Genomic DNA, 16849 nt, shown 5'->3' with positions numbered 1-16849 from the left:
TAATGAATGTTTTGCCCTTGGCCTCAGTAGCAGAGTAAGCATATAAATTGTGAGTGTTTAGTTATGACCCTGCAACTTCCAGCCTCTTAGAACGAAGATGGAGGAGGACATCTTTGACTTTGATATGGAGCAGACTGTCCAGTGAGTGTGCAGTGCTGTTTCTCAAGGAAAAAGTTTGCATCTGCTTACTTTATTTCACTTTCGGAAAATGGCACTGTACATGTGTTTGAAAAGAAGAGACACATTATTTCTTCGGTTTTACCGGGGACGTTGTAACCTTCCCAAATATGAAATGCGACACCTACAAGATAATTTACTGAAAAAATGCATTTTTGAGGAACAAAAATTCACTGCACATTGGAAATTTACACATGCCAAGGCACATATTTACTGAAAGACCGTGGCAAAAGAGACAGATTATATTGTTGGCTTAGTTCAGAGCACCTCAGGGCTAGTGTTGTCTTTGGCATCTTTATGGTGGATTAGAAAGGAATGCTTAGTAAGATTCCTCCTGTCCCTCTGGTGCTTTCAGGTTATTGTCCATACCTCCCATCCATTCACACTGGTAGCCCCTTCAGGAATGTCTTTAACAATACTGTCAGCCTAGTCTCATTGAAAATGAGATGTTTGGAATGACTTGTTTGATTTGCAATTAGTTACTTTGCAATTTTGTGAGGCATCGTTCAGCCCATATCACTCATGCTGTCTCGACGGGCAGATGGAGCCATTGTCGTCTCATCCAGGAAAGTAATGCATTACAGACCCAGCAGTTTGAAATGGTTTAATATAAGATCACTAGTCATATCTAAGAGGAGAAAAGTAGTATCTGCCCTAGAGGTTACACCATCATAGGGAGGAAGATTTGGGTTTGTTGTTCCTTCTTCTCTCTGGGTCATGACTTGGGACTGGGAGCTATGGTTCCCAGGCCCTGTCACAGGAAGCGGTGCCTTCTGACCTCCCTGCTACGCACATCCTGTCTTATCAGAAAAGCTTAAGCAGCTTACTTATTGCACCCAAGTCTTCATACTCCTCAACTTTCTCATCTTTCTCTCATCCTTGTGTGCTAATTAATGTCAGTTTTGCCATTATTGTGAGTTGTCCTACGAACATCCAATTAGGATTTGTGAGTTATTATACTTTTTGAACTCTGTGTATGTCAGAACCACATGCTTATGTAGGGATAATCCTGCCTCTGAAGTCTCATCCCTTGATTGTTTGTTCTTATCCACTCCTGAAGAGACATTCAGGCAGGCCTGACTGGAATAACTGACGTCCGCCAGCAAAATTTCCCCAGTCTCTCCCTCCCTTTTAGGAGAGGAAGGGATGGGTCCATCATTAAATGATTCAGGAAAAGACGTTCACTTTTCCACTAAGCACATTTTCCACAGACATCTCGATTTCAATGTTTACCTTTTGCTTATTTAAGATTTATCAGAGGTTTTAGGATTTAAATACTGTGCCACATGGCAATAGAACAAACCAACCTGCTATACATTTAATTTGTCATAGTTTTATAAAATGTTTCACAGGGTATGACTGGCCCACACTCTTTTTTTCAACATCCCTAGCACTTTTTCTGGTGACAGCAGTTGAGATAATAGACATAATCTGGCTGTTTTCCTAGCATTCTCGTTAGCTTATCATTAAGAACCTTTGTCAGTGTACCGTATAAAAAATCTCATTCTTTCAGGACTATAAGCATTTGAAAGTCTGTTGGTCAAACAGTTTGTCAACATTATTAAACTGTAGTGTGGTTTATCAGTTGTAGTTCTATTTAATCCAGTTTGTGCAGCAAATGTTTGCTGTGAAACGGATAGCAAAACAGGCCATTAGAAGGTCTAAGATATAGTTTGTCACGTAATGCTTTTACTGTTAAGACTAATTTAAGACAAAGCATTGGATAAGGCATAGTAGTTGATCATTAGTTAGGTTGGGGATGGGGTCTTTTAAACTTCAGTTTCAAACGGAATCTGGTTCCGTTTAGGTGGTTGGGTGGGGTTTTATGTGGTTGAGTTCAGTGGCGAATGCTTTGAAAGACCTCGACCCTGGTATTAATGCAATGTGGTTTTGGGCAAATGCGTTGCTATTTGAAAAATGTCAAGGAGTATTCTTCCAAATATCTGTTGAAACTTGAGGCACATTTGTTCAGATAGTGTATGGACTAAAAGTGTAAAAACTATGAGCTGTTGTCTGAGCCTTTTCATAGCAGCATTACAGAGCACTTAGCAACAAGAGTACATGTTTTATTATCTTGGTGCAGAAGATCTGTACAATCCCCACTGCCAAGGAAATGCCAGACATTTCCTTGGCATTCTGGATTTATATTCTTATACGTGTAAATCTGAGCGCTGAGGGACTATCAGAGGTGAGAAGGACGCACTGACAGCCTTCCTAGCTTTTTAGTCAGATTTATTACTGCTTTTTCTTAGGAGAAAGTTAAATGTCCTTATATTCACATGTTTAATATTCATGCTCTGGGGGTGCTCTGGAAACCTCCTTCTGGAGATTTCAATACCTCCATTGTGTGTCTAAGCACAATTGTTGAAACAAACTTTGCACTTTAAACTGTGAAACACGCATCCTTTTAGACATGATCGTACTTAATTACCAGACTGAATTGGTCCCGCACGGCACTCGGTGCTACCTGCATATGAAGGGGATCAGTCCTCTGAAGTGCTCCAACTGTCCTTGTGAAACCCTGTCTCCCAACACCCCCTTTTTCTCACTCCGGCTCTGTCTCACCATGGGTTACTGTTGCCAGGCTACAGCCCAGGCCTGTTGGTCCGTGTAAACCCAGGCCTGAAAGACTAGCTGTTTGGGTCACTGCCCCCCCCCCCCCCCCCCCCCAACACTTTCATACAAAGGAGTTCTGACTACTTTAGTTCTTTTATTTGGGCCACAAAACACTCCCCAACCCCCAAGCTGGGGAGAGCAGAGCAGAAGAGGCTGTTGGAAGGAGGGGGGATGTGGATGGGCTCCTGTTGGCAGTGTAGTGTCGGTATGGACTTGCATAAAGGAGTAGAGCTGGTTCCTACTTGCTTGTAGAAAGAAGTGAGGAAACGAGGTCTATGTTGAGAGAAAGCAATATTGTTGTAAGAGTTTTCCCAAAAATATTTTGTTATAGCAACCTAAGTTCAAAAGGTTCGCATCACTTCAATTCTTGTTCAATATAGAAGTTGACAATTTTCCCCATGTCAAAAGAAATTAGTTCTGTTGCTGTTGCTCTTCCTCTTCATTTGTTTTAGCCCTCTGAGATAGGAAGACTCCTTTATACTTGTTGCTTTGTGGAGCATGACTGTGTGTATGAACCGTGTCAGAGATTACAGCCTCTTTGTTCACAGGTGAGCCACCCTCTGACCTCTGGCAGAGTAGCTGCTATTGTTTAGGGGAGGATGAGCTCAGGTTACCCTGCTTCATTGACCCAGAAAGCAGGAAAACTGGCATTGTGTTACACAAGTATAGGTGACAGAACGAACTTGCATAAATCCAACCATTTAAGTAAGGTGATCTTTATACTTCATGCAGAACAAATCAGAAATCACAGGTTACTGCTGGAATGTCATATTTCAAATTACGAAATGGTTTATTAAAGTAATTTACACTTCAAACTCAATGTTTAACAATTGCCCTCTCTTTCCTCCTTCTTTTATTTCTTTCTCTGTGCATCTTCTCTTATATGGGTTCACGATACTACCCCTCCTCAGGCTGAGGCTGGTTGTAAGTTTCTTTTCTTTGTGTTTGGGCGTGTAGTGATTGCATGTGTGTGCTTTGTTGAAGTGGTGCCTTCGTGTTACAATCTTCAAAGTATGTTAATAGGAACTGTTAATGCATGTGTTTGTGAGCAATGACCACATATCTTGAGTGTTGTGAAATGGCCAATATGTGTGTGTGTGTGTGTGTGTGTGTGTGTGTTGGTTACTGGGCTTTTCCCATGAGCAAAACAGTGCAGTTGTTATGGCTTAAAGTCTGGCAGGAGATGTAGATGCCAGACACCCAGAGGTGCACTGACAGATGCAGACAGATGCTTGGTGTCGGGGCTGCAGCTGGCAAAAGTCTTCAATTGTGTTGACACGGGGAGATTTCCCATTCTGGCCAACCCTCCGCTGCACTCAAAGACCTCCTCCTCATCTGCTACACTCTCTTCCTCAAAGGTCAGAAGTCACGTCTCACTAAATATGACTCATTGCACAACAGCAGCCTGCACCTGCTTTCCACATCCGGCACAAATAAGGCTGGGCCCAGACGAAGGCACAGTTCCTGCCATGCTGTTCCCAGAGGCAGTGGAATCCACAAGGTTGTAAAGAGCCTGATAAGGAGTCTCTCAGGTGCACCAGGACAAAGTTGCATGTCTCTCTCCACTGATAGCACTCTGATTTGTGTGTTATGGGAGTAGCATGTTGGCAGTGAGTCAGGTCTAGACAAAAGAATGTGTGTTTTGGCTGTTCATTTCAGTGTGCATTTGTAAGGGAGGACAAATAATTTATCAGGCATAACTACTACCGTCATTCTTAACACACCCCCCCACACAAAGATACTCACAAATAAACACCAATGCACTTCATTATTTTAATAGGTGAACACACTTTATTCCAAATACCCCAAATACCTAGTGTTTCCTTCTCTGTGGTGCAATATCAACATGCACTTGGGCACACAATACTTCCTGGAATGAGGCACAAGTTATTATGTATCCACAGAGAGTCACGATGGTCTTTGGAGAATAACAACCTGTTCAAATGCCCACAGTACAGAGCGGCTCCAGACGAATTAACTGTGAATTTCACTATGTTGAATTTTTTAGATCTATAAGCAAATTTCTTCCTGAGCCCTTTCAAAGCTCTCTTTGTGCCGCATTTGGGTTTCGTTTTTTAGTGACACCCTAGATTCCAGACATAGTTAATTTGCCTCTAAATAAACCCAGCCAAGCCATGACAAATAGCCATGGGGACCAAGGTTGGGGGTGGGGAGGGCTGTTTGGTTGGGTGTCAGGCTTGCTTGTTCGTCTGTGAGGTTGCTAGGGCAACAAGGATGGTGCATTCATAGCGAGTGCAGTGTTTTCATAGCAAGGAACGAGGGATTACAGGAAATATGACATGACATTCTTGCTGGACCAGACCACTCTCTCCTCCTCTTCGTCGACTCTCCACTGATTCCACCATCTAAAGACATTCTCTCCTGCAGAGCAGCCCCACCCCACTCCCTGCAGCCTGAGTGACATTATCATCACAATTAGACGGGGGACCTCTGACATTTGACCTCTCAGCGCGTGAGAGGTGGGGGTTGTTTGGGGGAAAGCCTGGCGTTCAGGGGGGCATTAGGGGAGATGGAAGAGTAGCTGTAAATACTGTCTGAATAACTCTCTTAACATTGTGCTCCAGTGCTGCTTCACTTTAACTTCCAAACCAAGTTTCAGTGCCTTAGTGCTGACCTTCATCATGGGAAAAATCTTAATTCCCTTTGGCATTTAGTTGCTACGCTTAGATATAATTTTTATAGACCAACAAACTATTACTTTGGAGACATTTTAATTTTTCTACACTGTTTCTGTGTATATGCATTCTTGTGGATACGCCTGTGTGCCTGGCTCCTTCATGCTTAGCCCTGTGGCTCCTCCAGTTGGCTATTGTCTTTGTAAAGCCAGGGGGAAAGCCCAAGTAGTAGTCTATAGTTTTTCTGAACCAGAGCAGAACAGTCAGAAAGAAAGTCAGCAATTTAAGCGAAAATCTAGATCCGGATCACATCCTTCTTAGCCTTACCTTGAGCAGCTTCAGTCTCCTAGCCAGGGGCAAAAGCAACAAAATTGTTCAAATCTTTGTTAGCTTATTAGGTGGGGATGGCACATCAAAAAAGTATGGATGAACTAACACCAGTGTAGTGGTGATGCTCCTGTAAAAGAGAATAGATGAGACCCCATTGTTGATCCTGCCTCAGGGTTTCTCCATGAAAGAGAAGACAGAGCCCAAGGGCGGTCTAAACCCAGCCGTCACTGCCCTGTCATCAGCATCAAACAGCCTGTTTGAAGAGGGGGCTTGTCCCCAGCCAGGGGCTCCACTGTGGGTGTAGAGTTACGAGCTCATACTGGACTCCTTAGTAAGTCCAAACCTTGTCTGAACTCCCATAGGACCGCTGCAGAGAGCCAAAGGAACCCTGTTTATGTTTATCTCAACTCTCTTTGTGTATGGGTTTAGGTCAAGCTTACACAACGTCTACACAGCCTGTGTTGCAAAAGCAGCGCGTTATCCTCAGTCCTTCACCTATGTCAGGATACATTCAGGCATAAATATTGAGTGTAGGTCAACTACGTTTTGACAGTGCTCAGAGACTAATACACAATCACTATGTTATGCACGTAAAACGCAAAAAAGAATTACGCTTCTAGTCACGTTACACACGTATACGACAAGTGAAACGTGAGCTGTTACGTGGCATGTGTAAGCAGCTATATTGATTAAATAGAAGCCTGTCTGCTCCGTCAGACGAGTGTGAGTGTGAGACTGATGACTGCAAAACATGTCTGAAATGTCTCATGCAGACACAGCATTAATCTTCATCAGGATATTGCTCTGTTAGCGTACGGTCACTGGGAGAAGGATGTACTGTTTCATTCAAGTACCACAGCTGCTTCTCTTATTGGGTCCATGTGGTTATAGTCCTCATTTTTCTCATGTCAGTATTCGTTGGCAATTGTTAAGTTTCCAGACTGCTGTTTCTGGGTGTGTTCTTTTACATATATGAGAACAGAAACGAGAGCTGAGGTGCGGAAAACTGTAACAGTGGAAGAATGTTAGCTGACACAGAGAAACTGAGGCTTTCCAGCTGGAAATAGCAGAGAACGTGCCTTGTGAGGCCTATAAGACACAGAGGGGTGGCCTCCTTCCATCTTCCTATTCTAATCTATTTGTGTGTGTATGTGTGTCTCACTTCATGAACCTTATATTGCATGATTAGTACTTATGGTGTAAGCTGTGTTTTTATAAATTCATTCCAAGGCCCAGAAGCATTACTCAAGCCCATGTATGAGTCAGGCAGCAGGCCTTGCCAAGGTGTCATTAGGGCCCTGATTGCCAAACCCAGAACATTGTGGGAATTGGGCTACACTGGAGTTTTAGTGTCACAACTCTGTTTTAAATACCTTAGCTTGTAATCTTGTGATATTTTTCTAGATGCAGGCTAAAGACATCCTAATTTGTGTGTGAATTTGTTTATTCAGATGTCGTCCGGGATTCATCGGTCCTCTCTGTCAACACCTGGATCCCTGTCATCGATCGCCGTGTCTGAACGGAGCAGCTTGCAAGAGCCAGGTGGTCAATGGAATCCCACAATACACCTGTGTGTGCCAGAGAGGGTTCAGAGGTACATCTATCAGAATTTCTCTTTATTAGAAAAAATAAATATGAGTAGAAAGATTGAAAGTCCCGTTTTTAACTGCATCCAATTCACTATTTAATCTCCAGGCCAAGACTGCTCTCTCATTGATGCCTGTGCCACAAGTCCCTGTGCCAATGGGGCCCGTTGTGCCAATTGGAATAACCACTACAACTGTTCCTGCCCACCTGGCTTCCAGGGAAAGAACTGCCGCAATGACATTGATGAGTGCCGCAAGCCGGGCGCGTGCCTCAATGGTGGCCTCTGCATTAACACCCATGGGTCCTTCCGCTGCCAGTGCCAACCTGGATACAGTGGGCGCACATGTGAGGTCTCCACCCTTCCCTGTGCCCCATCTCAGTGCCTTAATGGGGGCACCTGTCGACAGACCAGCGACCATTCCTATGAGTGTGCTTGCCTTCCAGGTATAATAGCTCTTTACCAGTGTAATAGAACACACACACGTACACAGGATCAGAGTACGTGTGCATACTCTGTTGTTCTCCCAGGCACTTAGCGCAGTGCTACAGGCATACAGATTTTCCCAGCCTGATGACGTAGCTGTTGGGATTTACTCTTCTCTCCCAGGTCAGCTTCCTGTCTGCTATTAATAGTTACTGATGGGAGTAGGGATGGTGGGAGAGTTAGAGAGGCAGCCCGCCGTCACTTTTACTCCACTCTACTCTTTTCAAAACAGAAGGAATTTACTTTATGGACCTTCTGGTTTCCCACTGGGGAGCTGACAGGAAATGACTTTTGCCAGAGAGGAAGTCATTGAAACTGTGAGAGATTATAAAACAAGCAAACACTGCGGGGAGTTCAGGCCTCTGAAGCAGGCAGGAGTCACGGCTGTTGCTGGCATCGTGTGGGAACCATCATGAGAAGATGTAAACAATCAGACACCCACTGAACCTTTTTACTGCCCACGTTGCCGCACACCTCCTTTTAGTGTGGGAATCTTGACTTGAGGTCAGGAGTAGAGATGCGTGGTGTTTGGAACAGGAACCACTGAAAGTTTAATCAACTCTCAGTAAGTGTGTGTTACTTTGTCTGTGTATAATAACTCTTTTCTCTCTCCATCTGTTTCAGGGTTTGAGGGGCACAACTGTGAGAATAATGTGGATGACTGTCCAGGTCACAAGTGTATGAATGGAGGAATATGTGTGGATGGAGTCAACACCTACAATTGCCAGTGTCCACCAGAATGGACAGGTACAGCTGTTTTTATATCACATTTGAAATAGACTTTATATATCATGGTGAATATTTGTGAGCCAATATGTTATGTTATCTAACCACACTAGGGCAATACTGTGCTGAGGATGTCAACGAGTGTCTCATGCAACCGAACGCCTGCCATAATGGGGGTACTTGCTTCAACACCATTGGTGGTCATACCTGCGTCTGCGTTAATGGTTGGACTGGAGATGACTGCAGTGAGAACATCGATGACTGCGCCATAGCCGTTTGCTTTAATGGTGCCACCTGCCATGACCGTGTAGCATCCTTCTTCTGCGAGTGCCCAGTTGGAAAGACAGGTAAGTGGGTGTGTTAAATGGCCTATGTGCCCCTCTCATTGCGGGCTGCTAAATTGTTGATGTCATGTTTTTTCTTTCTGTGCGCTCTCCACAGGTTTGCTATGCCACCTCGATGACGCATGTGTGAGTAACCCCTGCAACGAGGGAGCAGTGTGCGACACCAACCCCCTAAACGGCCGTGCAATCTGCACCTGTCCTGCCGGCTTTGTAGGAGGTGCCTGCAACCAGGACATGGATGAGTGTTCGATTGGTAAGTCTGCCGTTTTTTTATTGTTTTTGTTTTTTTACATTTCTAAGTGCTCATAGGCTCTCCACTTTGTCTGTTCTCTGAGTGTGTAATATACTAAACCTTACCCTTCACCCTGCAGGTGCTAACCCATGTGAGCATTTTGGAAAATGCGTAAACACAGAGGGTTCCTTCCAGTGTCAGTGCGGTCGAGGATATGCCGGACCACGATGTGAGATTGACATAAACGAATGCCTGTCCATGCCCTGTCTGAATGACGCCACATGCCTGGACCGCATTGGAGAGTTCACCTGCATCTGCATGCCAGGTATTCAGGCCTGTTGAGTTGTATTTCACACTGCCAATAAAACATTACAGAACAGCTCCAATTCAGCCCAATGCCATTCACTTTGGACAGCCCAAAACCCATAGCAGATTGGAACAACTTATTATTTAAACTTGCTGAAGCATCATCTACAATTCTGCCATACTGATTGCCAGTGTAGACTGTTATGTAATGCATTCCCATTGATGTTGGGGGTATAGAGGCACTCCTGCACTATACAGCCAGACAGGGTATTAGTTTGGACTAAGTGATGGTTTGGACACTCAGTGACAAAAACACAGTGAAACTCTCACGCACAGTCCTACATGCATCCTGGGGTTTTGGGAACTATACAAATTAGAGCTGGGAGTCGGGTCTATAGGACTGTATGTGAGAGAGGGCGAGCAGTTAGGGGGAGGAGTGTGCTGTGAATACTAATGAGTGGTAGAGTGGTGGGAATGGAGCAGAACAATAGGGCCCCTCTGTGCTCCACTTTGCACCCCTCATACACACAGAGAGGGAAAGAGGCCTTTTCCCAGAGCCTCTCCCCCTCCCTCTTCATTTCCAGAGACAGGCCCTTCCTCTTCACCCTCCTCATCATCAGCCAGGCTGGCAAAGCTCATGTGGAGCTGCTGATTATTTCTGATTCCACGCTAGCCTCTCTCCCCCAGCATTCTGAGCCCCACTCAGTTTCACCTCAAAGAAGGAACCCTCCGTAGTGTTAACACAGAATATATAACATGCATCTGTTGAATGGGACACTGATCCAGGCAGGGGTAATGCTCCATTGACAGTAGGGTGTGGTAGTTTTTAGTTTAGTAGAGTGGGAACACTGGGGATGCTCTAGTTATCTTTTATTTCATCCTGTGGTTTAGCAGAGACCAGTGTAAAAATCGGAGGCCTCCCATGAGAAAAGTTTCCCACAGATCCCTTCCCCATTACACCATGATGGTTTGATCTGACTCACCCATACATAACAACTTTAAATAGTGAATCTGATTCAGCTGCAAAACACATGTGAACTAAATGTGAACTTCTGTCTTCCAGGCTACATGGGGACTTACTGTGAGGTTGACATAGATGACTGTGAGAGCAACCCATGTGTGAATGATGGCATCTGTCGGGACATGGTCAATGGCTTCACATGCACCTGCCAGCCGGGTAAGACTTTTCTGACCGATTTTTATTTATATTCCCTGTGTTTATTTCTATCCCCATTAGCAACTCCAACTCAGTGACAGCAGCGGTAAGAACAGAGAGCCAAAGTTTAAATGTCCCCAGAACCAGCGGAGGGAGGGTCAGCCTTGCTACTTCTGCCTGCTGGTGTTTAGAGTCACCACTCATATAAAAAGGCAGGCCCACAAGGCTGCCTATCCTCTCCTGCTGTCTGAACAAAGACACTATTGTGACCCCCGCACCCCTCCTCTGTGGAATGTGGAAGGGACAGCAGTCTCCCTCATCCTGCCCTGGTGGTGGTGGGGAACAGCAGTCCTGCTAATGAGATTCTTTTCCAGGTCCTCAATTTACATCTGGGACAGACGTCCCCTCTCCACCCCCCATATAGCTATTGAGCTGGTGGAGCTGATGCAGGAAGGGGAGAGGGGGGTCCCTAAGAGAGAAAACAATCCCACCGTCTCCTCTAACCCCCCCTTTAGCAGCCCAAGCACCAACACACAGACCATCCTGACACTGTTAATCAACTGAGCAGTGTGCTACCAATGCACCAGTTCACCCCTGTCTGGGCACTGTGCCCACTGATTTTAAGCCTGCTCAGTTTCTCAAGCTTTTCAAGCCTGTAGATTGCTGCTGTTGTCATTATTATTATTATTATTATTATTATTATTTTATTATTATTATTGTAAAAATGAGCTGTTTTTCTACACATTCCAAATAATTTTATATACCAGAGTCCAGCCATTCCAGTGTGACTTGGCATTGTGTAGACACCCTGAAATGTACCATAACCTGAAGTGAGCTAAAGCTGCATACATTTGGTTTTGCTGCCCAGATATTCTATAACACCTGAACAAGTAATATTCATTTATTTTTCAGATATAGATTGTAAGTCCCTCCTCAAAAACATTATCAAGTTCACAGACTTTCCATTGCATTTTGTAGTGGTTGTCTTAGCATTGGTCCAAGTGCAGAGATGACATGTCCTTAACCAGTCGAGACGCTCTCAAACCCAACCTTAGCCAGACGCCACTAACCTAGCCAGAGACCTCTGCCCTTCTAAGAGGAGACAGAACTGCCCTCTGACCCGAGCATGGACCCTTCCACTGGACCTTCTTTCTGACCCTTCACCTTTGTGTTTGCATGTCCCAGGGTTTACTGGCACCATGTGTCAGATCGACATAGATGAGTGCGCCAGCACGCCCTGCCAGAATGGAGCGAAATGCTACGACCGGCCCAATGGATTTGAGTGCCGCTGTGCTGAAGGTAAGGGCTTCTGTACCTAATAGTTATCAGTGGGTGGATGTTAGAGAGTACACAGCTCACAATGTCTTCGCGGGCAGAAGAGCAGATGAGCCTTAACCACTTGTTGGGCTGTGTTTGGTCTTTGTTAAGTGTTCAGTGTTTTGGGGGGTCAGCGATTTTTCTGGATGTCTGCTGGCCAAGCAGACTGACTTGAGGCCCCTAATCCCCCGCTTTCCCTCGAAGGCTCTCAGGATCATGGGGTCACTGAGGACCAGCAGTTGCCAAGAAAGGAGCCTTGGTCATCACCCCGACATCTGTTCATCTGTTAAACCCCCACACACCACCTTATGCTACATCTTAACTTTCATTCCTTCACATTCAGTAATGTTCATGTTTGAAAACAAGCCCAGATACAGTGAGCTACATTAGAGTTGGTCACAAAGGCTGCATGAATAAGCATAGCCTACTGTGTGTATACATTGATATTTAACATGTTTGTTTGGACCTCAGCCTACAGAGGAGCCTGCTTATTGTTTCAGTGGCCAGCTGCTTGGTATTCCCTGTGTTTGTGGGCCCCTTCTGTTGAGTGAAGTGGCCCTGTTTGACGTGGCACAGTCTATTGTTCCCTCCGCCACTGAGAACAAAAGCCGGACTAGGAGGCCTGTGTAGGGCCCTTCTTTGCTGCTTTGACCAACTCAGCACTGCACTACACACATACCACACAAACCAAAACTTGCTTGCCCAACACACAGACACTGTCGACATGGAAACCACAGTAATCGGACCCCAAAACTGTAGACGGATTTATAAAGAAAAGTGGGAAACAGACAGAGGTAGTTGGACAAAATAACTCAATTGAGAAAAAGTGGAAAAATCGATGAAATGGCCATTCAAGGAAAAACTGACAACAAGAGACCAGAATTAAAAGAAATTGTGTTCTTTGTATGTATGACTGTTTGTTTGTATGTCCCATTTTTCACTATGTGAAGCATCCTCGGGTTCCTTGAGAGGCACTATATAAAGCCTAGTTATTATTATTGTTATTAAAAAAGTTTTGCTGCATCAAATTAGCAGATAAACACCTTAACCTAAATAAATCCCCATTTAAGCCTTTTTTCCTCTTCCACTTTAGGTTATGAAGGGACACTCTGCGATAGTAATATCAACAACTGTCAGCCTGACCCATGCCACCATGGTACTTGTGTAGATGGCATTGCCAGCTACACCTGTAACTGTGATGCTGGCTACACAGGCTATCGCTGTGAGAACCAGCTCAATGAGTGCCACAGCAACCCTTGTCAGAATGGAGGCAAGTGTGTGGACCTGGTTAACAAGTACATCTGCCAGTGCCAACATGGAACATCAGGTAGGAGGACTAACTCCTAAATCACACAGTTGGACCTTGTTAATTCAAACCTAAAGTCTAAAAACTCTTTGTCAACACAGGCACAAACTGTGAAATAAACTTTGACGATTGTGCCAGTAACCCATGTGACTATGGCATCTGCAAAGACGGCATCAACCGCTATGACTGTGTTTGCAAACCTGGCTTCACTGGTAAGGCCCTCTGAAAATAAAAGCACACATTTGAGAGGAAAATTCAGTCCTCATTGAAAATATTGACAAGCGCACTTCTGATTGTGTCTGACATGTCTCCTGCCAGGTGCCAAGTGTAATGTGGAGATAGATGAGTGTGCATCGAGCCCCTGTAGAAATGGGGGGACTTGTGTGGATGAAGAAAATGGATTTCACTGCCAGTGTCCTGAGGGCTTCAAGCCCCCTTACTGTTACTCCCAGGTGGATGAGTGTGGCAGCAGCCCATGTGTCCATGGCTCATGCAGGGATGACATCAATGGGTATGAATAGTTACACTTTAAATTGTTTGTTTGTTTGTTTGTTTGTTACTAATCCTAGAGGTACATACATCGGTTCATTTTCATTTTACCTCTAGAACTTTTGGATTATTGACTGTATTCCTGTATTTCCAGTTACCGTTGTGACTGTGAGCCTGGATGGGTGGGGAAGAACTGTGACCTGGACAGGAACGACTGCTTGCCCAGTCCCTGCCAGAATGCTGGCACGTGCATCGACCAACTCAATGGCTTCACCTGCAAGTGTCGCCAAGGTTTCAGAGGTAAGCTGGTGGTGTAGCACAACACACATCAACAAGTACAGCACAAAGACACGTACAACATGCGGCACATGCAGTAATTAAAGTAATGACGGAGAATCTTAGACTTTATAGCTATCTTTTAGTCTAAAAGATTCCTACCATGTCCTCCATCAAAGTGTTTCCCCCTAAATGACAATCATCTACCTCCCCCTAGTGGTATATTTAAAATTTGCAGGTACATTAACCAGTGTTAGGTCAAGTCTCAGGCTCATCTAAATTCAGTTCTGTAATACGTGTTAATGTCTTCTCTGCCCCTCCGACAGGTAACCTCTGCCAGGTGAACATCAATGAATGTTCATCCAGTCCCTGTCTGAACAAGGGCACCTGTGTGGACGGTGTGGCAAGTTTCACCTGTCTGTGTGAGCTTCCTTACAGTGGACCCACTTGTGCTGAAGTCCTCACCCCTTGCTCCCCTAACCCCTGTGCCAACCATGCCATCTGCACACACACACCAGACTACATGGGATATCAATGTAACTGCCAGTCAGGATGGCAAGGTAAGCTCGTTCTTGTATCATCTCAATCTCAATCTATGAGAAAGCTTACAGAAATTCTCAATGCATATCTTGAGTTAAACATTGTTTTGTCCTTTTCCATTCTTCAGGTCAGTTGTGTAACGTAGATGTAAATGAATGCATCTCAAACCCCTGCAAGAACCGTGGGACCTGCACTAACACACTTGGAGGCTTTATGTGCTCCTGTAGAGCTGGATTTACTGGGCTGACATGTGAAACAGACATCAACGACTGTTCTCCTAGTGAGTGGTCACATTAACATAGCTTGCTGAATTACTATGACTGTCTGTTGCTGGCAGACACAAAAAGCAGCTCCGTGTATATTGTTCTTGACCAAAGTCGTCCTCTCCTTTTGTGCCATTAGATCCGTGCCTAAGTGGAGGTTCCTGCACAGATGGTGTGAACTCCTTCCACTGCAGCTGCCTGGCAGGCTTCACTGGGCCCCGCTGTGCTTTAGAGATCAATGAATGCCAGAGTTCACCCTGTAAAAATGGAGGCACATGTACAGACTATGTTAACTCCTACACCTGTACCTGTAGGCCTGGTTTTACTGGCATCCACTGCGAAACCAACATCCCTGATTGCACTGAAAGGTGAGTGTCTGTTTGAGTCATGGTGATGTCTCACAGTGTACTTTATCAGCCTGCTCACAAAATCATGTATTACTACAGACTATAAAGATAAAATTTGTCCACAGCTCTTGTTTCAATGGAGGGACGTGCACAGATAAAATCAACGGCTATTCCTGTACCTGCCGCTCGGGCTTCACTGGCTCCCACTGCCAATATGAGGTCAACGAGTGTGACTCCCAGCCCTGCCTCAATGGAGGCATCTGTCAAGATGCCCTGGAGTCCTTCCGGTGCTCTTGCCCCAAGGGCTACACTGGCAACCGCTGCCAGGTAGACGCACACTCGCAGACACATCTTGAAAGGTCTTGTTAAGACCTCATGTCTTTATTGTTTTATGTTTTTAGACTGATTAATGCTGAGAATCTTGCCTCTTGCCTACCCAGACACCAGTCGACTGGTGCAGACGCTCATCTCCTTGCCAAAATGGAGGACGCTGTCGCCAAAAGGATGCTTCCTTCATCTGTGACTGTACGAACGGCTGGTCTGGACGTTACTGTGACATCTCCAGGGTGTCTTGTGAGACCGCTGCTCGCCATAGAGGTATCTGGGTATTATATGACATTTACCCTCTCAGTCTGTGTTTTTGTTATAGCTCAGTAATTAAAGTTACATTGTCTTTTTAATCAGGGCTCCAGACAGATGAGCTATGCCACCACGGTGGTCACTGTGTCAACACTGGGAATGCCCATTATTGTAAATGTCCTGCTGACTACACTGGAAGCTATTGCGAAAGCCAAGTGGACCACTGTGAAGACAAACCTTGCCGCAATGGCGCCACCTGCAGGGGATATGTGGGAGGGTACCAGTGTGATGTGAGTACATTGCTTTGTTAATATTATGTGCATCACATTTCAGCAAAGTCTGTATATACACAGTGTTTTGTCACATTTGTGGAGATAATATAATTTTTTATCTGCATGTTATTACAGTGTATGCCAGGCTTTACTGGACAGAACTGCGAGATAGAGATCAATGAGTGCCAGTCTCATCCTTGCCAGAATGGAGGCACTTGCATTGATCTGGTGGGACATTACATCTGCTCCTGTCCCCCAGGCACACTGGGTAAGCAAGCACATATTCAGCAGAAACCTGTGATCGTAACTACAGATTACACTATATGTGACTGAAATATAATAAATCTATAGTAGTATTTAATAATCATCTCTTTTTAAAGGTGTTCTCTGTGAGATTAATGAGGATGACTGTGCTCCACCTCTGAGGCTGCGCGGTGCTCCTCCTAAGTGCCTGAACAATGGCACCTGTGTGGACAGAGTCGGTGGATACCGCTGCAATTGCCCCCCTGGATTCACAGGAGAAAGATGTGAGGGAGACATAAATGAGTGTCTCTCTAACCCCTGCAGTCCCTCCAACAGTCTTGACTGCATCCAGTTACCCAACGACTACCAGTGTGTCTGCAAGCCTGGCTTCACTGGCCGGAGGTGTCAGAGCAGGTTCAGTGTGTGTGAGTCTCAGCCTTGTCAGAGCGGAGGAGTCTGTTCTGTATCCAGCTCTGCACTGGGATACACCTGCACGTGTCAGCTTGTAAGTGTACATTCACATTAAGAATTTAAACACTTCATTACTTTGTGCAGTTTGTGCATTATAGCTTTTCTTATTTGTGTATTGAAGGTTCACAATCTAAATGCATGAATTATTTCCA

At 45.1% G+C, this 16849-nt stretch overlaps 1 protein-coding gene across 1 annotated transcript in view; it reads left to right on the top strand.

Moving 5' to 3' along the window:
* Positions 1-16849, top strand: part of notch3 (notch receptor 3) — a 28880-nt gene that overhangs the window by 5242 nt on the left and 6789 nt on the right. Inside the window, exons 3-22 of the mRNA XM_083930977.1 lie at positions 7211-7353; positions 7455-7790; positions 8455-8577; positions 8670-8903; positions 8998-9153; positions 9272-9457; positions 10502-10615; positions 11780-11893; positions 13005-13238; positions 13319-13429; positions 13536-13728; positions 13861-14006; positions 14309-14542; positions 14650-14802; positions 14925-15153; positions 15258-15459; positions 15573-15729; positions 15817-16001; positions 16119-16251; positions 16364-16731. Of these exons, the coding sequence (XP_083787103.1) occupies positions 7211-7353; positions 7455-7790; positions 8455-8577; positions 8670-8903; positions 8998-9153; positions 9272-9457; positions 10502-10615; positions 11780-11893; positions 13005-13238; positions 13319-13429; positions 13536-13728; positions 13861-14006; positions 14309-14542; positions 14650-14802; positions 14925-15153; positions 15258-15459; positions 15573-15729; positions 15817-16001; positions 16119-16251; positions 16364-16731 (3751 nt within the window). The remainder of the gene's footprint in view (positions 1-7210; positions 7354-7454; positions 7791-8454; positions 8578-8669; positions 8904-8997; positions 9154-9271; positions 9458-10501; positions 10616-11779; positions 11894-13004; positions 13239-13318; positions 13430-13535; positions 13729-13860; positions 14007-14308; positions 14543-14649; positions 14803-14924; positions 15154-15257; positions 15460-15572; positions 15730-15816; positions 16002-16118; positions 16252-16363; positions 16732-16849) is intronic.

The sequence above is a fragment of the Echiichthys vipera genome, assembly GCF_963691815.1.
Source record: "Echiichthys vipera genome assembly, chromosome: 17".
NCBI classification, from domain to species: domain Eukaryota; kingdom Metazoa; phylum Chordata; class Actinopteri; order Perciformes; family Trachinidae; genus Echiichthys; species Echiichthys vipera.
This window is presented reverse-complemented; position numbering and strand designations above follow the sequence as displayed.